General features: G+C 41.7%; 1 protein-coding gene and 1 pseudogene across 1 annotated transcript; one reads left to right on the top strand and one right to left on the bottom strand.

Annotated features, from left to right (window-relative positions):
• Positions 1 to 6,098: 6,098 nt before the first annotated feature.
• On the top strand, positions 6,099 to 8,337 carry LOC113317712 (annotated as a pseudogene).
• A 101-nt stretch (positions 8,338 to 8,438) lies between these two features.
• LOC113319402 (coiled-coil domain-containing protein 25-like) lies at positions 8,439 to 11,731 on the bottom strand. The gene is made up of 6 exons (XM_026567661.1): positions 11,514 to 11,731; positions 10,555 to 10,682; positions 10,007 to 10,110; positions 9,762 to 9,849; positions 9,116 to 9,177; positions 8,439 to 8,965 (listed from the first exon to the last, which is right to left on the bottom strand). Exons 1-6 carry the CDS (start codon positions 11,627 to 11,629, stop codon positions 8,813 to 8,815), a joined length of 651 nt encoding a protein of 216 aa, XP_026423446.1. The 5' UTR covers positions 11,630 to 11,731; the 3' UTR covers positions 8,439 to 8,812.
• Positions 11,732 to 27,064: the final 15,333 nt, after the last annotated feature.

Raw genomic sequence — 27,064 nt, 5'->3', positions numbered from 1 at the left:
AAGGGGTGAGTATTGTAACACCCCGTGTTTTTAGCATGGCGCATGCTAAAAGATGCGTCATGGCCTGAGATGAAGCTTCATTGCGTATTAAGAGGAACATTGTCCTAGAGCCAATATTGCATCAAATGATGCATTAGGCCAGTTGGGAGGATGGCCTAAAACAAAGTAGCGCCAAAGTGGCGCAATATGAAGGTCATTGGCCTATGGCCAATATCGCACCACAATGGTGCAATAGGACAGAGCAGGCTGACCTTAGAAATGGACAACCAACATGGCTGGACATTGGGTTGGCAACAGACAACCAACATGGCTTGGCATCGGATTGGAAACATACAGTCAACATGGCTGGACATCGAATTGGCAGCGGACAACCAACATGGTTGGACATCGGAGTTGGCAACGGCAGTGAGCAACCATCTTGGTCGGTCATTCAGAAATAAATGGCAACGACCATGAATAGTGAAGCAAGCATGTCAATATGCTCTCCTTTCCATACTTGTAGAAATTTCATTAAGGCATATATAGGGAGAGGTACTTGGTTGAAGGTGCATATACGGACCATGCACCAAGTAAGATAGCCTTAGAGATGTACAACCACTACGGCGGTACATTGGAGTGGCCTATGGACCAAAGACGGAAGTACATCCATCATTCCCCTTCATGGGACCTGGCTCAGGAAATGTTCAGCCGTCATGTCCGGGCATTAGAACTGGAAAGTGAGCCATAATTGAATGTACATCCATCACGGTCGTACATCGTTGTTGGCCAGGGTGGTGAGGTGCAGCCATCACGGATTGGGGAGTTGATGAATGATTTTTGGTCCCCCAATCAAAGTTGTAAAAATGTCTTTTAAACATATATAGGGAGGGGTAGTTGGTTGAAGGGACATATGCGGGCCATGTACCAAGTAAGCTTCATAGCTTAGACGGAAGAGTATAAATGATGCCTAAGGCTCATTTATAGTTGCGTAGCCTCGCGAAGAGGGCATTTGATGCTTGGTCATCGTTATGCCATATTACAGACCAAACATACATCACTTGGATTTATTTTGACGGAACGACCTATACGGACTAGGCCATTACCATTATTGCTTGGCCACGGCCCTGCAAACGAGTTGGCTTAAGTTGCCTGTCCCTTCAATATGAACTACGGTCTGTGCTTGATCCTTTAGAGTAGGGAAGGGTATGTAGGCAGCCGCAATGAGTTGCAGCATTGGCGGTCCAGCATGTTGTCGCTCATATCATATAATTTAGAGATGATTGCGGCACTTTGGCCTCTCATATCATCTGGCTCGGTAGCTCGATGCAAGAGATGATTGTGGCCATACTTGATGAGGCTAGTTGCATTTCATCCCTTGGATGCTCATACTTCCTATCATGTTGTTTGAATTAGGCATGTACCAATGGCGCATTGGGCATGGCCTAGAAAGTAAGCTAGATCGATATGCAAGTTAGCGGAGCTTGCATAAGCCTAAGGGAGATGGAATTAGGACGTCAATGGCCTATGTGCAAGTCCAAGCATGCCTTATGCCTGGACATCACTCGGAAGCCAGTGACGCATCCAAGATGCATCGACCATAGCCTCTAAGGCTTTGAACCCTTCGCAGAACAAGGGTGTTATAGCATTTCTCGGTCGAACTCGCATGCGTTGCTATCTCAACATTTTTGTCAATGTTAGTGATCAAAACTATAAGTCTTGATTTCTAACCTATATATCTAAAGGTCTCGGACTAGGATAGAAAGTGTACTTGAGCTCAAGACTCCATGGCAATCATCATACAAGACGAAGGACTACTCAAGGAACTGGTGGATCTTCATCGAATAAAAGGTATGTGGATACTTGAACTTATCTATCACTCAAAAGTCTATTTACTCTATCTCCTACTCCTGAGACAAAAGTCGTTTTGATATATACTTTCATTATACACATTTGCTATTTCGAGCCGAGTTTATCTCCTATATCTATTTCTCGAAGTGTGTGTTGGTAAGATTTCGCTTTAGCCAAATTCATCTTTTCCTAGTGACAAAAGTCATGTAATATTTCAATCACTTTGGAAATTACTCTGATGAAAAATGGTATGTGAATAACGGCTATATAACGTTCTCTGAGAATGTTTCAAATGATTGAAATGAGAGTTTAGATTACATAACCATTGGTAGGATGTAAATATTGTTGTGGAAACACATATATGTATAAGTCCTTATTCCTTGAACCAAAGTTTGCGAACTTTGTTGATCAAGATAATGGAAGTGGCGTGAGCCAAGTCCGCGAACTGGCGAAGTTCTCAAACCCGAGAATTTCTGCTGGAGTTTGTGTACTCCTTCCATGAGCTTAAGTCCGCGAACCCAGTCGGCGAACTTGAGTGGTTATATCTAAAACCGGTTGTTCTTGAACTTATGTTTAAATAAACTAAGGAATGCTTTTGCAAACTATGGCTATAAAGTTCATGAACCTATTCGAGTGAATCAAACCGTTTTTGCTTCGATTGTGTCTTGTGTAGTTACATAAGATTTCCTTGCAATTGAACAACTCTCTAACTAGTTCATTCGAGTCATTTGAACTAGTTATGGTGAAGAAGAATATGGTTGATATGAAAGTGATCATATGGCTAACCATTGGTTAACTATTATTGAACCAACAAATGTTAATGTTTGGGTACGGTTTCATAAACCCAAAATTGGACATTTTATTTGTGTGTAACAAGCTAAGTTTTCAATCCAACGGTTGAGAAATATTATCTTGAATCTAATCAGGTTTTCATCTAATGGTGAATAATGAATCCTTTGTTACCTAGCTAACATTGATTGCAAACCCTGATTTGAAAGACTATATAAGGGAGAACTCTAGAAACTGGGAAACCTAATCCCCACACCTTCTGTGTGATACTAGTTGTGCTAAGCTAGAGTCGATTCTCCTTTAACCTTTGGTTTCTTCTTCTAAACTAGGTTAACGACTTAAAGACTTCATTGGGATTGTGAATCCAAGCCGATACTACTTTTATCGTAGTTGTGTGATCTGATCTTGCTGTTTCTATCGTTACGAGTACAATTGAAATAATTGGCTTGAGAGTTATATCTCCGATAGGCAAGATAGAAAAGAAGTCACAAACATCTTCGTCTCGTCGTTTGTGATTCCGCAATATCTTTTTTCGTTGCGTCGATTAAGATTATTGTGAGGTGATCAATAATACTAGGATGTTCTTCGGGAATATAAGTCCGGGTTATTGATTGGTTCCTGTTCACCTTGATTTATCAAAATACGGAACAAAAACTCGTAGGTATATTCATGGGAGACGGATTTATCTATTGCCGTAGATTTTTCTGTGTGATACAGATTTTTTTATTAAAGTCTTTGACTTTGGGTCGTAGCAACTCTTAGTTGTGGGTGAGATCATCTAAGGAAATCAAGTACGTAGCATCATGCTGGGATCAGAGGCGTAGGATCATAACTGTACCTTGGATCGGTGTGAGATTGATTGGGGTTCAACTACAGTCCAGACCGAAGTTAGTTTGGAGTATGCTAGTGTCTGTAGCGGCTTAATACAGTGTGTGTTCAATCTGGACTAGGTCCCGGGGTTTTTCTGCATTTGCGGTTTCCTCGTTAACAAAATTCTGGTGTCTGTGCTATTTCTATTCTGCACTATATTTGTTTATATAATTGATATATCACAGGTTGTGTGTTGTTCAATCAATTAGAATATCTGACCTTTTGGTTGTTGATTTAAATGGATTGACACTTGGATATTGGTCTTTGGTACCATCCAAGTTATCTCTCTTTGATAAAGACTCGCAGATTTCTATTTGCTTGAGTAAAAATCAAATCGAGAGATTGAGATAAAAACTCTTTGATATACTTTTCTCTAGATTGAGTCTGACTGTCTAGTTGATTCTCTAGAAAGTGTATTGGAGTTTGTCCATACAGATTGCTAATCAAATTGTTGGGTGTGGTTGTTGTACCCCCGCTTTTCAAAGGGTAAGTTGGAACAGTGTGGAAGCTAAAATAGATGCATCATGCTCCTCGAGCAAGCTTGCAAGGGCAAATGAACGTGCATTTTCCTAGATTTAAGGCCCGGATCGTAGCTTCATCATGGCGCATCGGGGAAGTTCTGGCATGCGGGGCAGCGAGCCAAAGGCGTAATTTTTCGGTTCATCATAGGAACCAAATACAAAGACTGATGCAAAATCATATAACAACTGATAGACCATTAATTTAAACTACAAACACTTTTTTGCTGAAGCAATTTAACAAATAATTCAAGTGCAAGAGTTAAAAATATATTTCTGACAGCCAGAATCACCGAAAGAAGACCTCGAACAAAACATTATACTATTAACCCAAACAGATAAATTTTTTTATTAGAAACCATAATCCCACGAATGAATTGAAATATCTCAACCAAAAACTGAAAGAAAACCTAAAGAAACAATCTATTAGAACTTTAAACTATGAAGATAAGCTTACCCAAAATAATGGAGAAAATTCAAAATGATCTCCTATAATATCGCCTTTCTGAAATCTAATTATAGACCTGTCAATAAAAAGCTTAGTGTAGATGATGTCTATACAATGGTTAGTTTTGGTTACAGTAGACGGAAAAAAACACATTTGCAGGCAGAGCAATATTTTATTATGAGTAGTTGGATAGTTTAGTACTCGAGGGAGTGATGGTGCACTCAGACATACAATGAGCAAATCAATTGAATTGTTCTTTAAGTTTACACTGTCGACCCACAGATGAAATGCAAATAATGAACAGTGAAACTCAAATATTGAAATTAAATTAATATATAAAGACATCGTGCATCTTTTCATAATTTCATTAAATAAATAAAATTTCGCCTTGAACAAATTCGTTATAATCATACTTTTTTCGAAAATGTTGGAAACCTCCAGGATAAATTACTTTTCAATCCAGATTGTTAGGCGAGTTTCTATATGAACACATTTGCTACGTTCATCCAAATTCATAGAATTGTAATGGAATTGTGCGGTATAAATTACTTCATCTCAATGTTATACAATAGATTTTAAATAATAAACTGTGAAATTCAAATATTGAAATTAAACTAATATGTAAAGACATCATGCATCTTTTCATAATTTCATTAAATAAATAAAATTTCGTCGTGAACAAATCCACTTCAATCATACTTTTGTCGAAAATGATAGAAACCTCGGTAAATTACTTTCAGTCCAGATTGTTAGGCAAGTTCTTATATGAACACATTTGCTACGATCATCCAGATTCATAGAATTAGTAATGGAATTGTGCGGTATAAATTACTTCATCTCAATGTTATACGATAGATTTTATTTGGAAAATATATAACCTATACGCGTGAATTTTTTTTATCATCTTTTTTCTGGAAAAAAGGGCATTCCGAGGTATTTAGCACAAGGTCATGCAAACCCTGTTTAAGACTCTCAATCTGAAGAATAACTCTAAATTGACCGAAACAAAAATCCTGAGTTTTACACTGATAGACTCATGTGGTAGGATCCACTTTACGTTTTTATCATCCAAATGCTAGAATCATGGAGTCTCTAACGCGCGATTCTCTCTCGGGAGATTTTGCCGTGCAAATTTTGGTGAATCTTGCACGGCTCTAAAATTTGCTTTGTTTCAATTCAAACCAGTATTACAAGCTAACACCCAAAACAGAAAGTAGAAGAAATGAAAGTATGAAAGGGACTTGCTGAGCATAAATGGAAGCCTGGTAAAACAGAGCAAGAATGTCCTTATTCCTTTGCCCTTTCTTTGATATTTTTTTAAAAGAAATCTGTTATAGGTGGTTAATAGGGGTTAGCTAATGAGCAGGCTAAAAAGATGGTACTCCACTTGAAAACCACCACGTATTCTCACCTCTCTGAAATAAGATATTTTTTTTACTATTTACTTTTGGTAAACTACGCACCCTATCCGTGTACGGACACCATCCAAAACCCACCACGTATAATTTCCCCTAATCGAGGACACCCCATGTTTCTTGACCCTACGAAATGGTTCGGTTAAAGACCCCTTGACTGAGCCATGTCCTATAGTTTTTGGACCTATAAAATAAACTTAAGGCTCCTTCCCTTTAAGCCCTGAACCGGCAACCACAAGTCTGTTCTCTCTCACTTCCGACAACAAAACCCCGAAAAACCCTAGACATGAAATGCCTCCGAAATCTCTATCGCCATAGACAACTTCTCAATCTCCCTGAACCCAAATTACTTTCAAATCATCCCATCGTCTCTTCAAATCACTCTCATTCTCTTCCCCACCTTAATCCAACAAGTATCGATTTCACCCAGAAACGTTTTTTTTCAAAATCAAGTGATGATTCTGACGATGATCCGAACCCTAAATATGTGTTCGATCCTGTAACTCAAACCCTTGTTCCTAGAACGATTCTTGAACCATTAAATCAAAAAATCGATGATAATGATAATGATGATGATGGTGGTGGTAATGATTCGAAGTGTTCTAGTTCTGATTCAGTTGTTAATGAATCGGTTGCTGTATCACCAAAAAGTGATGCTCAAGGAGTGGGTATTTCTGGGTTCAAGTCGAAGGGGCAAGATTTTGGATCAAAGGGGCAAGATTTTGGGTCAAAGAAGACCAATGGGAAGACTGGGAAGGCTAAAGTGTGTTGGGTATGTTCAAATTGTGGAAATTCAACTTCACAATGGTGGGGGAAATGTCAGTCTTGTGATGAAGTGGGTACGATGACTCGAATTTCGTCGATTGATGTTGCTGTTGAAGATAGTAAGATGAGGAAATCATGGGTACCACGGAAATGCGACGAAGTGTTACCTCAGAGATTGACAGATGTGAATAAGGGGATAAATCAGATGACTTGGAGAATCCCATTGTCTGGACTTTTTGGAGCTGAAGCAGGCAGGGTTCTTGGAGGTGGTCTTGTGCCAGGTTCTTTGGTTTTAGTTGGTGGTGATCCTGGTGTGGGGAAAAGTACATTAATATTGCAGATTGCTGCGATGCTCACTGAAGAGGGTGATTTTGGTCAGCCAGCTCCAGTTGTGTATGTCTCAGGTGAAGAAAGTGTAGAGCAAATCGGTAACCGAGCTGATCGTATGAGAATTGCAACAAAAGAACTGTTTTTATACTCTGGTACTGATATTGAGGATATATTGCAGAAGGCGCATTTGCTTTCTCCTCGGGGACTTATTGTTGATTCTATTCAGACAATGTATTTGGATGGAGTGACTGGAAGTGCAGGAGGTATAATGCAGGTAAAGGAATGCACGTCTGCATTGTTAAGGTATGCGAAAAGCACTAATGTGCCTGTTTTTCTAATAGGGCATGTGACAAAAAGTGTAGAAATAGCGGGTCCTCGTGTATCAGAGCATATTGTAGATGTTGTTTTGTATATGGAAGGCGAGACGTACTCATCTCATCGTTTCCTTCGATCAGTGAAAAACCGCTTTGGTTCCACAGATGAGCTTGGAGTATTTGAAATGTCACAATCTGGCTTGCAAGCTGTTGCAAACCCTAGTGAGATTTTCTTGAGTGAGCAGTACTTTGATTTTGATGTTCTACCTGGACTTGCTATTGCTGTAGTTATTGACGGGTCTCGAACTTTCCTCATTGAAATTCAAGCATTATGTTCTCCTGGCTTGAAGTCTTCAGGGAGTGTTACTGGGGCCAATCAGAAAAGAGTCGAGATGATCACTGGCATTCTTATGAAGCAGGCAGGTTTGAAGCTCCAGGAGAGTACCATTTATGTGAATGTCGTTGGTGGTTTTAAAATGTCCTAGACTTCTGGTGATCTTGCAATAGCTGCTGCAATTTGCAGCAGTTTCTTGGAGGTCTCTATTCCAAATGATGTTGCATTCATAGGAGAGATTGGCCTTGGTGGTGAACTTCGTGTAGTTTCAAGAATGGAGAAGAGGGTGAATGCTGTTTCCAAATTGGGGTACAGAAGATGTATCGTTCCAAAATCAGCCCAGAAATCTCTTGCATCTCTTGACCTGGGTGGAGAAATGGAGATTTTGGGTTGCAAAAATCTGAAGGAGGTAACTAATGCAGTATTCCAGAACAATTGATTTGCAATGATTATTCAAGCATTTCAAGTAAGAATGTCTTTGATTCAGTGATCTTTTTTGATGTAATTAGATGGGAGAACATGGGTATTATGAATGACTGGAAATACTAAGCTAGATGCTTGCAGGAAATTTAGGTTCATCTTTGTAAAAAGGGATGGTAATGCTTTAAGGGACTAACTTGACAGACTTGGTTCCAGCAACTCTTCATTTTGTTTAACCGAGTTCTGAGAACTAAGCATCCATGTAATTTTGTGTTCAATCCTTAATATACCTTTTTGGTGGTTTGGATGTCAAAAAGAATTAGCAGCAACTTGCTTGTGCTTAACTTCGAGTGGAATCAAACAATTGAAATTAAATTGACACCAAAAAAGATTGCAAGGAACAGAAACTAAAAATCAAAATCATATCTGAGAATCTGAATAGATATATACTGCTAGAAATACCAGAGATTCTGATCCCTCAACAAATCGGAAAATATTCAATATAATCTTAGCTTGCAATGACAGCCCTCATTACAGAACTTTTCATAAGTTTATTTTCTCCACCAACCAGCTGGTGAAGCTCACCAAATATAGTGTTTCACGTAACCTGAGTCCTATTTTTGATTCAACCATGTACGACAAAACCTACAGACTTAGATCCTTTATTCTTAATTGTGATTTTCACTTACCAAAATATTCGACCAGAGGTGTCGGCTCGGTTCGCTCGTGTTAAGGAAAAAATCTAACTCTGTTAGCTAGTGTACATAGGTGCGTGCCTCGCATCACATGAAATCTTCCTCCATTTCCTGCATGGACTTGTTTCCAGATGCAATTTGCTTGTTTGAAGTCATGTTTTCTGATACCATCAAACCCTTGTAGCTCCTAAGCTCTGCCTGCTTCTCTTTCTCTAGCCTCTCCAAATCTTCATGCCGTTTCTGCAAAAAGTAAACATCATTTAACAAGTTCAGATTTTAAACCAGATCAACCAAGAAGGTAACTGATCCATATAGAAGAAAATGGATATTTCAATAGAACCGGTGAGTAATCACTTCGGATAGGATGAGGAAGAGATAGGATCAACTTACTTTATCTCTCTGCTGATGTTTTTTTTCCGTTCTTTCTGCTGCATCGACTGCCTCTCGTTCAGCTGCTTAAATAAAATTAGACTGATTAGAACACCATTAAGAAGAAAGCTGTGTAAAAAGTAAGAACGCATAAATGGTCGAAATTTGTGACTAGCTTCTGCAAGAGAATAATGCTAGGTCTTGTGGTGATTATACCACAATGGTTGACCACCTGAAAAGGAAGCTGGGGTGGGCTTTAATCCATAATATACTAATAATATTTATCTTTCCACATCAGCCACCAATTGAAGTACTTAGCAATTGTTCTCAGAAAAGGAAAGAAAAGAGTATGAAATTGCATGTGTGTCTTTGTTCGGTTAATCTACTCAACACCAAGTCAAAAACGCGGAAAACAAATCTAAATAAGCCAATAAAATACAAAAAAAAAAGATCAATGTAAAGAAGAGATCAAAGTAAGTGCATCAAGTACTACGAAAAGAATAACATATGTAAACTTTAAAAAGCTAAAAAGCATTTCCAGAGAAAGCAGCTCCAACTCATAAATTTAAAGGTCAAGGCAGCGTAATGTCTACACCTAAGGGAAAAGATTATAAAGAGTCTGCATAATTACCGAAGGGAAAAGATTATTAAGAGTTTGCATAATTACCTTTTAAGTCGGTTTTCCTTTCCACCTTGGTCTTGTTCAACCTATTAACTATATCATTGTTGCGTTTGTCTACTCTCACAGTGCGCACCTACACATGAGATATGAAAATCATTACTTTACTTTAACTAATCTACTTCACTCGATCAATTAGTCCATATCAACTTAAAGATAGAGACGAATGGCAGATATATGTACTAACAAAATACTCAAAAGTAAAATAACTTCAAAAATATAGAAGAACTAACCATCTTAGTATTGTGGAAACCAACTTGCCCAACATCCATAGAAGCCGTCTTTTTCAAGTTAGACCAAGGCGTATAGACAACATCAATATTATTGACCTTGTTGCCTGCCAAGTAACAAAAAAGCATGAGATACAAAGCCAATATGTTTCTACCACAATAAACTCGATGTAGATGGTCAAACAAAATGAAATACTCCTGGCTAGTGCGTGTATATTGTATCCATAATATTGTTTTTCCATCTTTTCAAGTGTGAAGCCTTGGTAGGTGGTCTCAGTTTGGATATCATACAAGTGTGCCTTAACTTGAGAAGCCTTGGTAGACATTATATTAAATTGAGAATCCCTATTAAAACAATCCTTCTCAGAAGATTTAGATACTTGCTCTTCCTTAATCACGGTTCTTAACTACTTGATTCCAAAAGAAATCTCTCACAGGCCACTAAGATCTATCGATGGATCTCATGTTATGTACAGTCGAAACTCACTTTTCACATTACAAAATCAAAAGAAAGAAAATAAAATCATAGCATTATCAGACTTCAGACTTGCCTTGGATGGAATTGGCTTTGACAAGCTGAACACAGTCTTGAAGTACATCTTCGCTGATATCATCCATTGTCTGGCCTTTTCTCAATCTTAGATAAACATGAGCAGATGACATTTTATCTACATGGAACCTACAATGACCCAAAATCCCCGTTATGCAAATTCCATGACATAAAAACAGCACAGATATTAATAAGAATAACAACAAATAACTGTGTTCAAGTTACAAGAAAACAGTTAAAATCTTGCATTAGCTTTTGTCTATCCTGCATATTCATCCCTCACGGCTACAAGTTCGTTATAATTGAGGTTAACACTGGTGTTCCTGGTGATGATTCTTCACATGAGCAAAAGGATGCTTATGCAAATCGCACAAAAGCTAATGACATGTTGCAGTTAATTCTCAGTACTGACCGACAATATGAAAACTTTATAGTCCAGACTCACCCACAAACCCGACAAGGATAAAACTAGCAGTTTCCGTGGTGCAATTCCAGAAACTTAATCACTTACCACTATACTCATGTTACTGTCGGTTCAAAGACGAAGAGGATACATATTACTAGTTTCATAATAGACCTTAACCAGTAAGCGTTGATAAAAATAAAAAAACAGCAAAATTATGGCATAAAACTCCTTGATTACTGAATACAAAAGCCCGGCAATCTATCAATCAGGGTATGAACCCTAAAATTATAAACTAGAACTAACTTCAAGTTGATTATAACAAACACCGACAAATTTCTTGATTTATTATGCTACTACTATTTATGTCTAATGAAATCCAAGTTTACAATCACAGATTAACCCCTCTTTTGGAAGCAAATTCAACAATATTCAGCTAACCCAATTCAATTTAACCTAAACAATTTCAAAATCTGAAATAATAAACATAAATTTAGGTCACTAAATTCGGTGAAAAACAGAAGAAAAAAAATAGATTTTTATTTAGTTTAGATTACCAGATATCTTCAGGGAAGCCGTATTTGATAAGGTCTTCATTCTCATGTTTATCAAGACCCATGAAAATTGTGAGCTCCCCTCCTGATTCCGATCGTGTACTGAAGTAGAAAACCATTGTTTCTTCTCAACTCAGCTAAAACTTGGGACTTTTTGCTAAGAGATCGAGAGTATTTAAGAAGACTGAAAATTAAAATCTTTCCTTTTTGGAGATTTTTATGAACAGGGGAATAAAGCGGCGCAACTATATGATGAGGAATATTTATTCGAAGAGTTTTGAGGCCTATCAAAGTTTGATGCAATACATTGTGAAAACCGTTGGATCGAAGAGCAAAGGGTGTTAATCCCTAGTTAATCTGACCAGTGACCTGAGTTCACCTGTAAAATCATTGGGTGATTATACCAGTAACCTGAGTTCGAATCTCGTCAACACCAAATTTTTTATTAATAAAAAAAAATAGTTAATCGGACAATTAAGTGTATGGCCCACGCCCGGAATAAGAGAGGTCGCAAATGGGGTGTTAACCGGTCCGATTTGTCTAGGTTACTACTCGAACTAGAACCAGAACCAAAAGTGGGAGCGAAATCCAGGCATGGACTCATAGTTGGAAGAATGGGATACGATGACTAGCGGGTTGAGTCCAAGATCTAAAGTGTGATTAAATTGCAGTCCAGAATTTTTGCACAAGATCAACAAACTGTTTCTTAACGCAAAAGAAATGCTCTGAGAATCGGGAGACCTTTTTGAGTCAACTCTTTTTGGGAAATCGGTGATTTCTTTCTTTTTCTTTCAATCTAAACTGCATAATTTTTAATCTGATTTTTTAGTTTTTCATTGAATCTTGTGGAATCATCCAGTGGAATCTAGATTTCTTTTCTTATGAATTTGTTTTTCTCTTTACCTCTGTCTCTGTGCTTTCGTTTACTTCTAGTTTTTATTTTCTTGGTCATGATCTAGTTAGTTCCTTCCTCTGGATTGTGCTCTTTCGGGTGATTTTTCTAACCTCTTCTTTGTTCTTTCTTTCAAGGAATAGTCTTTCGGTTATTTACCTTTGCAGGTCTTTCAATAAATTACTTGTGGGATACCATTGGTTGAGTTTTCAGGATGTTTTCTCTTGGAAATACAGCTCTTTGGATAACAGTGGTGCTAATCACTAACATAATAGTGATTGTTCATAGTAGTAGTAGACTGACTACTTCAGTCATTAATCAAATGAATACATCTCAATCAGAAAACTTCAGGATAATCATAGATTTCACATCAGAATCTTTCAGTTTGAAAATTTTCATACAACTCAATTCCCTCTTAAAATCTTGGTGAGTAACTTCCGTAAAAACAGAAAACTTCTGTTTAAACAGTCAATTAGTTACTACAATTACTGCATGGTCCCTATATCAATGCCACCCATATAAAAAATCAAAAAATTCATAATCTGTATGCTATTTATAGAAAGTCCTCCCCAGTCATTAATGAAAATAATTCTCATAACAAACCAAAAAATACAAGATATTGTTCGTCCTACTCTCAACCATTTGTCAAAGATCTCCAACTGTATACTCGAGATTGCCATTTACCTCAAAAAATCTCTTGTGCAACTATATATAGAGATATCTGAAACAGAAAATCCAGAAGCATAAAACAAACCTTGTGCAGCATCAAAAATTTCAATCAAGAGCATATTTCTCTCTTCGATATGGCTGAAAGTTCAAATCATCGTGCAAACAAAATCAATGAGTTATCTAGGAAACTCATAAATGCAACCATCCAAGTCCCAACTGAGAAAAGAAGAACTGTTGGATCTCCACAAACTATCAATGCAGCAACAGAAGCATGGTCTTTTGCAATTATGGGAAAACTTATGTTCAAAGATAAGATTGATATGAGAACTATTAGAGAGGAAATAAACTCTTTATGGAGGGGTTACAGAAACAAGAAATCAGAGTTATGGGGCACAATCTCATGTTGGTCAGACTGAATAATGATGAAGAACGAGATGAAGTTATCAGAAATGGTCCTTGGCTAATAGGAGAAGCTTTATTCACCATTCAGAAGTTCGTAGCATGCACCTCAGCAAAAGACTATGTTTTTACTCATCAAGAATTCAACTTGCAGTTCAAGTACCTAAAACTAGAGCACATGAACCGCACTGTCATAGATGAAGCTATTGAATTTATGGGCAAGAAGATATGGGCAAAACCAGAAAACTGTAGGCCAAGATATGGAAACACAGTGAAAGCCAGAGTGGAAATGGATCTCAAAAAACCTTTATACAGGGGAGGATGGTGGAAAACCTTAGGAGATAAAGATGTTTGGATCCGTTATCATTGGGATTTACAACCCAAGAAAATCTGTGACAAATGCTTTGTCATTGATCATCAAGAGCACAATTGCATGAAGTATCAGTACCTGTTTCATCTAGACAATTTATCTGCGGAAGAATATGAAGATTATATGAGGGAAGAAAGTGATGTGTATGAAGCAAATGAAGATGAGAGGAGTATCCAAACTAATAAGGCTGATGAAATGATAATGGAAGATCTTCTTGAAGAATCGAGGCAAGCAAAGCGCATGAGAAACTCAGACCTCAACCAAGAACCTTCCATGAATCGACATGATATCCATGTCACACCACTAAAAATCATCGAGAATACCATTCACGCAAATATGAACAACAATTTGATCTCGGAAGTGGTTCAATTGGTTCCAGAAGCAAATCGTCATGACCCTGCAAGTAATTCTATTGAGGAAGCTGCTAAGGTAAATACCTTCCATTCCTTCTTTTATTGTCTTACAATCATTAATTTTTTAAATTCTTATCATCATAGTTTTTATCAAAGTGTTAGTTCTTCTCATCTTCTTTTAGAAACCCGTTATCTTAGAACCTTTTTTACAAAGGAAACTATGAAAATAATTTCTTAGAACTGTAATGGTTTTGCAGACAAAGGAGCTAGAAGTTATGCAAAAGATTTAAATAAAATGCTAGATCCCGATATTCTTTTCCTTCAGGAAAAAAAAAACTCGGATAAAATCATTAGATTAACAAAACCTTTAAATTTTCCGAATAATTTCTTTGTTCCTTCTATTGGAACAGCTGGGGGTATTTGCTTATTGTGGAAGGATGGTTTTGATCTAGATATTATTTACCATGAAAAGAACATGATATATTTCCTTGTAGTTAGTAATCCTTTTAAACCCACCTGGATCCTATCTTGTGTGTATGGCTCTCCCTATCCTCAAGAAAGCAAAACTTAGTGGAATTTCATTAAAACCATGTGTGAAACTTATGACATAAATGCTCCTTGGGTACTTATAGGAGATTTGAATCTCACTTTACATAACAATAAAATAAGCAATGGTAATGGATCTTCTTCAGGTGCATCAAAACTATCTCAAACCTTCCTAGATACATGCCTGAACGATTTAGGCTTTCATGGCAATCCCTACACTTGGACTAGCAACAAGCACGGAACTGAGAAGATTAGATCTAGGCTGGATAGGGATTTTATAAACTCTGATTGGATCATCCACTTCCCTGACTCTTGTCTTAAGTACCTTCCCTTTTTAGGGTCTGATCATTGCCCTATATTATTAGATTTGTCTCCTAATGATTTTCGCAGCTCCAAAAATTGGAAATTCTTCGAATGTTGCCTACGTGACAACTCATGCAAACTTGAAATTGAGAAAGCTTGGTCGGCAAGTTTCAATGGGTCTGCTAGTTTTAGCTTAGACAAAAAGTTATCTGAAACAAGAAGGACTCTCTCAATATGAAATAAACACATCTTCGGCAATATTCAGAACAAGATTAAAGATTTGCAGCAGCAACTCACAAACCTCCAGCAACCTAACTATCTCCAGGATAATACTCAGTTAGTTCGTGATGTAGAAAAATAAATTGAAGAATGGCATGCTAGGGAAGAGGAATTCTATCGACAGAAGAGTATATAAACTTTTTTCAATGAAGCAGATCAGAATACTAAACACTTCCATATGCAGGCAAACAAAAGAAGAACTAGGAACAAGATTGAAACTCTTCAAAAACCAGATCGTAATTGGTGTAATGGCAGAAACAACCTTGAAGAGCTACTTAACTCACACTTCAACAACATCATGAGCACTTCTAATCCTCCATCCAATGCGGCCTTACTTGATCTATTACCCATGTGTATTACTGAAGATGATAATGATGCCCTCACAAAAATACCAGATGAAGCTGAAATAACATCTGTGCTTAAATGTATGCAGCCATGGAAAGCACCAAGACCGGACGGATTTCCACCAGGTTTCTTTCAAAGCGAATGGTCAGTTGTTAAAGATGATGTTATCAATATGGTTAAATCTTTCTTTTTCTCTGGAAGATTACTAAAGAAGATGAACAAGACAAATCTCTGTCTCATTCCTAAAACAAAGTTACCACACACTCCGGGGGATTACAGGCCAATCGCACTCTGCAATTTAACATACAAGCTGATCACTAAACTTATGGCAACCAGACTGAAAATCCACCAAGAGAAGATCATATCACAAATGCAGGCGGCATATGTTCCGGGAAGACAGATAAGTGATAACATCACCTTAGCACATGAGTTGATTCATTGTATGAAGAAAAAGAAGACCAAAAAACAATACATGGCCATGAAGCTAGACATAAGTAAAGCCTTCTATTAGAGCATAGCTCGGTCAACCTCGCATGCGTTGTTATATCAAGCATGTTTGTCAATGTTAGTGATCAAAACTATAATTCTTGATTTCTAGGATATTTAGATAAGTCTCTGACTAGGATAGGAAAGTGTAGTAAAGCTCAAGGACTTCATGGAGATTCAACGACAACGACGAATATCTACACTAAGGAACCGTGGAACTTCATCAGCAAAAAGGTATGTGAAGACTTGAAATTATCTATCACTCGAAAGTCTATCTATTCTATCTCCTACTTTTTGAGACGCGAGTCGTATGCTAAATATATAGACTAGATCAAACACACTTGTTATTTCGAGCTGAGTATTCAACGCTTATCTAGTTCTCGAAATACACGTGTTGGTAAAGCTTATCACTTTGATCAGGTTTATCTTCATCTTTCAATCACTAAGTTGAGAATTGCTCTGACGTGAAGACGATCTGTGAATAACGGTTGGGATAACGTCCTCTGAGAAAGTCTCGATGATTGGAATTAGATTTTGGATAACATAACCATGTAATACTTGATCCGAAGTTCTTGAACTTTGTTGAGAAAATGAAATTCGGAGGATTGTGGAATTGTCTTGCCAAGTCCGCGAACCCGGTTTGCGAACTAAGTCCGCGAACTGTCGAGAGTTTTCGACCGAAAATATCTGCTGGATTTTCCAAAGACTCGTTTGCTGCTTAAGTCCGCAAACTCAGTCCGCGATCCGGCGGAAGTTCTCGACCGAGAATTTCTGCTGAGTTTAGAAAACTCAACTGATAGACCTTAAGTCCGCGAACTTTTTTGTGAACTTGAGAGGTTGGGATCCAAAGATGTGCTCTGAACATAAATATTAAATTACTAAGGAATGTTTAATGCAAACCGTGGCTATAATGTTCATTGAGCCGGTTCAATCGAATCGATAGCATTTTGTTTCAATTTTGTCTTGTGTAGTTACATAAGATCTCATAGAAATTGAATGACTCTCTAACTAGTTTGTTTGAAGCCAAGTGAACTAGTTATGATGAATGAGGAACCAGGTCAATATGAGAAGCTCATATGGTTTGCCTTTTGGTGACTGTATTGAACCAACGTACACGTACACGTTTGAGCTTGTGTTTCACACACTTAGTTCACGTTTACCATGTGTGTTTGACAAGCTTTATTTTTCGATCTAACGGTTGAGAAATATTAGCTTGAATCTAAATCAGGTCTCATCTAACGGTGAATAGAGTTTTCTTAATAACTAAGCAAAAACCCTGATTTGAAAGGCTATATAAAGGAGACTTTTAGCTAGAGCAAAACTTAATCCCCACGCACCTTTCTTGTGTGATACTAGTGCGCTCGCTAGAGTCGATCTCCATTAACCCTTGAGTTTCTTTCTCAAATTGGGGTTAACTACTTAAAGACTTCATTGGGATTGTGAAGCCAGGACGATACTACTTTTATCGTAGCTGTGTGATCTGATCTTACGTTTCTATCGTTAGGAGTACAAACGTTTTTGTTTGGCTCGAGAACTTGTTTCTCCGATAGGTAAGTGTTTATGGGTAAAACCGTTTCTGCTGATTTCAGTAATTTCGGTAGGTGGGTGAGAAACAAATCTAAACCCTAAACAAATGTACTGCACGTGAGTACTTTAGATTCGAGAGATCAATCCGTACAATTCTGGCCCAAACCAAGAAATGGCCGTTCCAGACTTGCTTCGGGTCACAAAGTGGAGGAGATGGGTTGGTTTAGGGAGGGAAGCGAAAAGAGTGTTGAGACCAGAAAAGTTCTGGAAGAGTAGCGTTCGACTTGTATCAGAAGACGGAAGCTTGGGAAGCTTGCAAGAGTTGAAAGCTTTGGGAAAGCTAGCAAAGTTGCCTTTTTCTGAGTACTGTATTTCTCCGTGACAAAGACCTCATGTCTGGTGGAAATAGGTAAGACCTATTTATACAAGTCGAAGTGAAACGTACCCTGGTCTCGTAAGACAAGAAACAGATGAGTAAATGGGAGGAGGTGGTAACCGCCTGGAATTGATGTTCCATAATGTTTGAGCGTTTCACCATTAATCCCTTTACTAACCGTCTTTCTCTTATGACGCTGTATTAAAACGGGCGTAGTGTACGCCGCACGTTGTAGACCGCCAAACCAAAACCCTAAAGAGTATCCCCCAGTTTGTGACATATGTTGATGTCTCGAGTATTTTCATGGAAAACGTGTAGCATGTTCCTGGTTACACAACGGGTGCAAGCGGCAATGGCAGGATGCAAGTGGTGCATGGCATGTGCCAACGGCATGTGTGGCATGCCTTGGTTGCAGGTTGCACATCGGGTGCAAGTGGCAATGATAGGCTGCAAGTGGTGCATGGCATGTGCCAACGGCATGTGTGGCATGCCTTGGTTGCAGGTTGCACATCTAGTGCAAGTGGCAATACAAGGTTGCAAGTGGTACACGACATGTGCCAATGGCATGTGTGGCATGCCTTGGTTGCAGGTTGCACATCGAGTGCAAGTGGCAATACCAGGTTGCAAGTGGCGCACGACATATGCCAATGGCATGTGTGGCATGCCTTGGTTGCAGGTTGCATGGTTTGGCAAGTTAGGCTGCAAGCGCCACTTTTGGCATGTGCCAATGGCATGTGTGGCGGCTTGGCCCCTGGGTTGCACGATTGGCAAGCTAGGCTGCAAGCGCCACTTTGGCATGTGCCAATGGCATGTGTGGCGGCTTGGCCCTTGGGTTGCACGGTTGGCAAGCTAAGCTGCAAGCGCCACTTTGGCATGTGTGGCGGCTTGGCCCTTGGATTGCACGGTTGGCAATCTAGGCTGCAAGCGCCACTTTGGCATGTGTCAATCGCATGTGTGGCGGCTTGGCCCTTGGGTTGCACGGTTGGCAATCTAGGCTGCAAGCGCCACTTTGGCATGTGTGGCGGCTTTCCTCCTGGGTGGCGCGGTTGGCAAGCTAGGATGCAAGCGCTAATTTGGCATGTGCCAATGGCATGTGTGGCGGCTTGGCCCTTGGATTGTACGGTTGGCAAGCTAGGATGCAAGCGTCACTTTGGCATGTGCCAATGGCATGTGTGGCCGCTTGGCCCTTGGGTTGCACGGTTGGCAAGCTAAGCTGCAATCGCCACTTTGGCATGTGCCAATGGATTGTGTGGCGGCTTGGCCCTTGGGTTGCACAGTTGGCAAGCTAGGCTGCAAGCGCCACTTTGGCATGTTCCAATGACATGTGTGGCGGCTTGGCCCTTGGGTTGCACGGTTGGCAAGCTAGGCTGCAAGCGCCACTTTGGCATGTGTCATTCGCATGTGTGGCGGCTTGGCCCTTGGGTTGTACGGCTAGGCTGCAAGCGCCATTTTGGCATGATTTGCACTTGGGTGGCGCGGTTGGCAAGATAAGCTGCAAGCGCCCCTTTGGCATGTGCCAATGGCATGTGTTGCGGCGTGGCCCTTGGGTTGTACGGTTGGCAAGCTAGGCTGCAAGCGTCACTTTGGCATGTGCCAATGGCATGTGTGGCGTCTTGGCCCTTGGGTTGCACGGTTGGCAAGCTAGGCTGCAAGCGCAGCTTTTGGCATGTGCCAATGGCATGTGTGGCGGCTTGGCCCTTGGGTTGCATGATAGGCTTCTAAAAGGTCCTAAAAATTATCCCCGGCCAAAAACTTGGTGGGCCCGGAGATATGTATAAAATTAAGCGCAATAAAAACGCGGGCATACAGTAATACCGCAAGTGCACGGTCGTCGGTTGTAGCTCGTGCAAATACGGGTCGATCCACAGAGATCGGGAGTTTTTTGAGTTTTCTAGCTAATTGGGTTCCTAAATTGTTGTTGGGCTTTGAATAACCTTTCAGTGAATTGGGCTTAATGGGTTTGTTTTTAACAATAAAATGAACTGAGTTTGGGCTCAGTTGGTCTTGAAGAGCACTAGGCTTTGGGCCTTTGATTGAGTTCAGGCTTTTGGGTTAAGCTCACAATTGATTGAATTGGGCTTTAGCTTTAGCCTATCAGTACACTAGGCTTTGGCCTTTAAACTTAGGCTTGGGCTGAACTGGGCCTCAATGAACTAAACCTTGGGCTTTTGTTTTGGTCTTCTGATGAGCTCAAGTTGTGCTCTGGGCTTTTGGGCTCAATGGGATTGAGCTAACAGTGGACTGTGGGCTGGGCTTTGGAGAGGAAGCAGCAGCAGCAGTGCAAAGGAAGCAGCAGCAGTGGAGCAGAAAGGAAGGCAATGCAGCAGCAGCACAAGTGCTGCACAGCAGCACAAGGCCAAGAAAAGAAAGCAGTACTGCAGCAGCAGTGCAAAGAAAGCAGCTGCACAAGCACTGAGTAGCAGGGTAGGGAAGCAACAACAGGGCAAAAGCAGTGGGTAACTAAACAGGGCAAAAGCAGTGGGTAACTAAACAGGGCAGCAACAGGGAAGAAACAACAGGGCAACAGCAAAGATTAAACAGACTAAAAACTAAACAGCAAAGAACTAAACAACAATCAGAGAATAGTGCAAGTGAACCAAGGCCTAAGCCAAGGGCAAGGGAGATGATAATGAAACTGAAATGGTGACAATGCAAGGCCAAGGGAAGAATACAGGCAAACAAAAATGGAATGGCAAGATAATCAGCTTGCTATGAGCACTGATTTCTTCCATTGCACAATCAGCACATTGCATCCTAAGCATACAAATGGAATGGCAAGATAATCAGCTTGCTATGAGCACTGATTTCTTCCATTACTCAATCAATTCACTGCTTCAAAGGCTTCTAGCCTAGCATTCCATCACTTCACAGTGCACAAACTTAACACTAAACTAAACATGGCACTAACAGTGACAAAACAATGAGGATTAACAGATACAACACATATTAACAGGACAAATGTAACAGGAATTAATTGGAAATTAAAACATGAAATTAAAACATGAAATTAAAACAAGCATATTAACAGGAAAATAACAATTTTAACAGGAGCACATTTAACATGAGACAAACAATTTTAACATATGCAGTGAAATTGAGCAGAACACATTAAAGAGAAAAACATTAACATTAACAGGACATGAGAGTCCTGGATGCCGGCTAATCCAAGCATAAAGTTTTTACAACATCCCAAAGTTCCTATTTATACCCACAGACACAATTAGGGTTCTACCAAAAAAAATTCCCAAATTAAAAACAGTAGACTAGGGTTTGATTTCTTTACCTAATTTGATGTAGCAACATCAAATTAAACTCGACCCATTCTTCTATTTGTCCTCCTCTACCTCTCCATGCCTTCAATTTCTCTCTAGCTTCACCTAATTCTCTACCATGTCTATCAATGCTTTTTCTCTATTTTCAAAACCCTAGACTAGGGGAAAACAGTGAAAAGAAGTGAGAGGCATGTTAGAGTGATAGGGGTTTCGGTGGTTGAGCAGGTGGAGAGTTGGTGGTAGCGGATATGGAGTGGCAGTGGCAGAGGTGGTGTTCTAGTGGTGGCAGGACATGGTGTTTGCAGAGCTGCAGAGGGGAAGGAAGAGGGGCTCGACTGTTTTGGGAAGAAGGGGGTGTTTGGTTAGGTGGTAGGGTTCGGGTGCTCCAGTGTGTGGCGGCTTCATCGATTTTTGATGTTCAGCAAGACTAAGCCGTGAGATGTGGAGCTGGTAGGTAGATCGGACGGTGATGCGGAGGCAAGCGAGGAGCGACCGTCGGATGAATGGATACAACGAAACGAACGGTACTTGATGGAGTTAGGTACTGTAGTGTAAGGCGGAGATATCAAACTTCGATGAACAGCAAGGGAGCAACCGTTGGATTCAACTACCATCTAATCTGAAGGCTTGGAATTTCAGCGCTGTGGTGCTTGGCAGAGACTTCAGATTTTGATGCTCTATGAAGGAGCGACCATCGGATGCTTCTGAGAACTGCTCTGATGGCTGAGAACGGAGGCGTTTTTGTGTGTAGAAAATGAGGTTGTGCGTACCATTCTTCGCGGTTTCCTTGCGTGATTTCTCCCGGCTTTTCACTACTTTTCTGCTCTTTTTGCTCCGCAAGTCATCCAGACTTTATTTATTACCTAAAAATGCAAAATTAATTAATAAAAATATTTATTCTTGAAAACAATGAAAATACAGAATATGGGATAAAATGTAGAATTAATGCATAAAAGATGAGTTAAATGCCAACAAAAAGGGATAAATATATACAATATTTGGCACTCATCAAATACCCCCAAAAAGGGATAAAATGTAGGCTGCAAGCGCCACTTTGGCATGTGCCAATGGCATGTGTGGCGGATTTGCTCCTGGGTGGCGCGGTTGGCAAGCTAGGTTGCAAGCGTCACTTTGGCATGTGCCAATGGCATGTGTGGCGGCTTGGCCCTTGGGTTGGACGGTTGGAAAGCTAGGCTGCAAGTCACTTTGGCATGTGCCAATGGCATGTGTGGAGGCTTGGCCCTTGGGTTGCACGGTTGGAAAGCTAGGCTGCAAGCGCCACTTTGGCATGTGCCAATTGCTTGTGTGGCGGCTTGGCCCTTGGGTTGCACAGTTGGCAAGCTAGGCTGCAAGCGCCACTTTGGCATGTGCCAATGGCATGTGTTGCAGCTTGGCCCTTGGGTTGCACGGTTGGCAAGCTAGGCTGCAAGCGCCACTTTGGCATGTGCCATTCGCATGTGTAGCGGCTTGGCCCTTGGGTTGTACGGTTGGTAAGCTAGGCTGTAAGCGCCACTTTGGCATGTGCCAATGGCATGTGTGGCGGCTTTGCTCTCCGGTGGCGCGGTTGGCAAGCTAGGCTGCAAGCGCCACTTTGGCATGTGCCAATGGCATATGTGGCGGCTTGGCCCATGGGTTGTACGGTTGGCAAGCTAGGATGCAAGCGTCACTTTGGCATGTGTGGCGGCTTGGCCCTTAGGTTGCACGGTTGGCAAGCTAGGCTGCAAGCGCAACTTTTGGCATGTGCCAATGGCATATGTGGCGGCTTGGCCCTTGGGTTGCACGATTGGCAAGCTAGGCTGTAAGCGCCACTTTGGCATGTGCCAATGGCATGTGTGGCGGCTTGGCCCTTGGGTTGCACATTGGCAAGCTAGCTGTAGCGCCACTTGGCATGTTGGCATGTGCCAATGGCATGTGTGGCGGCTTGGCCCTTGGTGTTGGCACGGGGAAATCTAGGATGCAAGCGTCACTTTGGCATGTGCCAATCGCATGTTGGTGGCTTGGCCCTTGGGTTGCACGGTTGGCAAGCTAGGCTGAAAGCGCCACTTTGGCATGTGCCAATGGCATATGTGGCGGCTTGGCCCTTGGGTTGTACGGTTGGCAAGCTAGGCTGCAAGCGTCACTTTGGCATGTGTGGCGTCTTGGCCCTTGGGTTGCACGGCTGGCAAGCTAGGCTGCAAGCGCAACTTTTGGCATGTGCCAATGGCATGTGTGGCGTCTTGGCCCTTGGATTGCACGATTGGCAAGCTAGGCTGCAAGCGCCACTTTGGCATGTGCCAATGGCATGTGTGGCGGCTTGGCCCTTGGGTTGCACGGTTGGCAAGCTAAGCTGCAAGCGCCACTTTGGCATGTGCCAATGGCATGTGTGGCGGCTTGGCCCTTGGGTTGCACGGTTGGCAATCTAGGCTGCAAGCGCCACTTTTGCATGTGCCAATCGCATGTGTGGCGGCTTGACCCTTGGGTTGCACGGTTGGCAAGCTAGGCTGCAAGCGCCACTTTGGTATGTGCCAATGGCATGTGTGGCGGATTTGCTCCTGGGTGGCGCGGTTGGCAAGCTAGGATGCAAGCGCAACTTTGGCATGTGCCAATGGCATGTGTGGCGGCTTGGCCCTTGGGTTGTACGGTTGGGAAGCTAGGTTGCAAGCGTCACTTTGGCATGTGCCAATGGCATGTGTGGCGGCTTGGCCCTTGGGTTGCACGGTTGGCAAACTAGGATGCAAGCGCCACTTTGGCATGTGCCAATGGCTTGTGTGGCGGCTTGGCCCTTGGGTTGCACAATTGGCAAGCTAGGCTGCAAGCGCCACTTTGGCATGTGTGGCGGCTTGGCCCTTGGGTGGCACGGTTTGCAAGATAGGCTGCAAGCGCCACTTTGGTATGTGCCATTCGCATGTGTGGCGGATTGGCCTTTGGGTTGTACGGTTGGCAAGCTAGGATGCAAGCGCCACTTTGGCATGTGCCAATGGCATGTGTGGCGGCTTTGCTCTTGGGTGGCGCGGTTGGCAAGCTAGGATGCAAGCGCCACTTTGGCATGTGCCAATGGCATGTGTGGCGGCTTGGCCCTTGGGTTGTATGGTTGGCAAGCTAGGCTGCAGACGTCACTTTGGCATGTGCCAATGGCATGTGTGGCGGCTTGGCCCTTGGGTTGCACGGTTGGAAAGCTAGGATGCAAGCGCCACTTTGGCATGTGCCAATGGCTTGCGTGGCGGCTTGGCCCTTGGGTTGCACAGTTGGCAAGCTAGGCTGCAAGCGCCACTTTTGGCATTGTTTCCACGGTGCGCGGTGCGCGGCTTGGTTTTGGCATGGTTGTTATGGTGCGTAATGTGCGGCTTAGTTTTGGCATGGTTTCCATGGTACGCAGTGTGCGGCTTAGTTTTGGCATGTTGCCATGGTGTGCAGTGTGCGGCTTAGTTTTGGCATGGTTGTCATGGTGCGCAGTGTGCGGCTTAGTTTTGGCATTGTTTCCATGGTGCGCAGTGTGCGGCTTAGTTTTGGCATGGTTGCCATGGTGCGGAGTGTGCGATTAGTTTTGGCATGGTTGCCATGGTGCGCAGTGTGCGGCTTGCATCGACTCACGGTTTTGCGTGTCGAAAACCCTAATTTAGCATTTTGAAAAAAGATACCCTGGTAATTATTGCATAAGTTGGTTGAGTGTTCTAATAAATGTGCTCGGTGTCACCGGTGACGTCATGCTATACTTAAGGTTTTACGATTTTACCCTTTGTCTAAAAACCACCATCAACATTAAGTCCCCTGCTTAGCTCGGAACAGGAGCCTTGTTGCGAGGTATGCATAAGATGGTGACAGATGAGTGACAGTAAGTCATAAGAGAAGGTTGAGGAGGCTTGCCTGACCTTTTTTGAGATGTAAATAGAATTTGCAATCCTTGCGTCTGGTAGTTTTGCATAAATCCCAGTGTTAGGCGTCTTTGGGTTAAGCCATAAAACGGAGTTGCTTGCTGGAATCAAAGGACTTGGAATAGGTGTGGACCATCTGGCTGGTATGGTATCGGCAAGGAAAGCTTGGCGTAGCACAGACTGGGAAGAATTGGAAGCTGGCGCAAGTTGGGAAGATGGGCGATCGGGAAGTTGGCGCGGCTGGGAGGCTGGCACGATTGAGAAGCTGGCGAAAATTGGGAGACCGACACGCCAGCTTGGTGGGGCCGGTGCTAGCAAGGGGGTGCGTGCGTTTTTGGGAAGCAGTAAGGATTCCTATTGCGGGCTCGGTTTTCTTTCTCCTTGCTCGGCTCAAAATAGGGAATCCTTTCCTTGTTTGGACTCCCAAATCTCGTGTATATAAAGAAGGGCCGGCTTTTCTCTTGTCCCCCTTTATTTTAGTTGTGTGTGGTGACAGAATACAAAGCAGACGAGAAAATTCTTGGTATGTCTTCCAACACCTCCTTTTCCCTTCGTTTTTTTTTGTGAGCTTGTAAAAATATTGCCATCTTGAGTTAGTATGAATCCGTATGAATCCCAGCCGCAGGATGCTTCACTCGAACCCCTAGAAAATACTGTATATACGCTTCATATAAACCCGTAGAAAAGCTGCATATACATTCCATATGAACCCATAGAAGATATTGTTCTTTCATGCTTCCGTAGAATCGAGTCATAAGTGTGATTTTGTGAACCCATAAGATTTCGTCATGAATACCACGGTAGTATGTCTACGAAACTTAACCGCTTAGGGTTCCTTTCTTGCGGCGGGTGTACCCACCTGGTTTGGGAGTAAATTTTTTGCTGAGTGAACAGGTGATGCAGGGGTTACCAGTCCCCACTCGTCTCGTGTCTTGATGAAATAACTTCCATGTGCCTTCCGAAGTAACTTTTCCTTATCGTGAAGTTATCTCAGAGGCGAAAACAGTGCAAGCTAGTTCTGGTTAGGATGTCAACAATTGTTGCCATGCCAAACTCGGAGCCGAGTATAGATGATGATTTCTTCACAAAACCCCTTGCCTCAGCTCGAAAGAATCATCCAGATTTCAACCCAATCCTCTTGACTGGTACATAGGATGAGAGGAAGACTCGTTCAGTCCGACCCGAGAGCGTAATACGATTTTGTCTTCACAAAGGAGAGTATTCTGCTTCTCATGTTGACTCCAGAATGTGTCAGAGTCCACTGCGCTCCTTGGATAGATGGATTGAGTTTATGGTGAGCCAGGAGCACATAAATGTTAACTTGACTCGGGCGCAGATTATTGACGTTGTTAGGGCTTCTGCAAATCTTCAAATTAGGAAGGATATCCCCGGCTTGGTTGCTTTTATTTTCTAGATGGTTCCGGGACACCGATACAATCGTGTGTAGGTGGGGTGAAATGACTTTCTCCCTAGAAAGTGTGGCCTTGCTGCTGAATCTTCCCGTAATAGGAAATCTTAACATCCAATTGTCAGAAGATGCAGAGAAGATGCGAGCCGACCTTGCTGCGAAGTCGAAAGATTTTATCCGGAAATACCCTGCTGTGAAGTCGAGAGATTCCGTCCGGAAAGAGAACGAAAAGTGCTTCTACAGCTGGTGGATATCTCAATGGTTCCCGGATGAGTTGGAACCTAGTCAGAAAAGTAGTGTACTTCATGCTGCAGCATTCTTGGCTCTCTGGTTGTCTAGGGACATTTTTGCTGACGGTTCCGGTAAGAAGGAGATAAGACCAGAGCTTCTGGCGATTGTTGTGAGACTAGAGAAAGGTGAAGTCCTCCCCATTGGCAATTTATTCCTTGGTTCCCTGTATACGCATCTGAACCACCTG

This window comes from Papaver somniferum, chromosome 10 (assembly GCF_003573695.1).
Source record: "Papaver somniferum cultivar HN1 chromosome 10, ASM357369v1, whole genome shotgun sequence".
NCBI lineage: Eukaryota > Viridiplantae > Streptophyta > Magnoliopsida > Ranunculales > Papaveraceae > Papaver > Papaver somniferum.
This window is presented reverse-complemented; position numbering and strand designations above follow the sequence as displayed.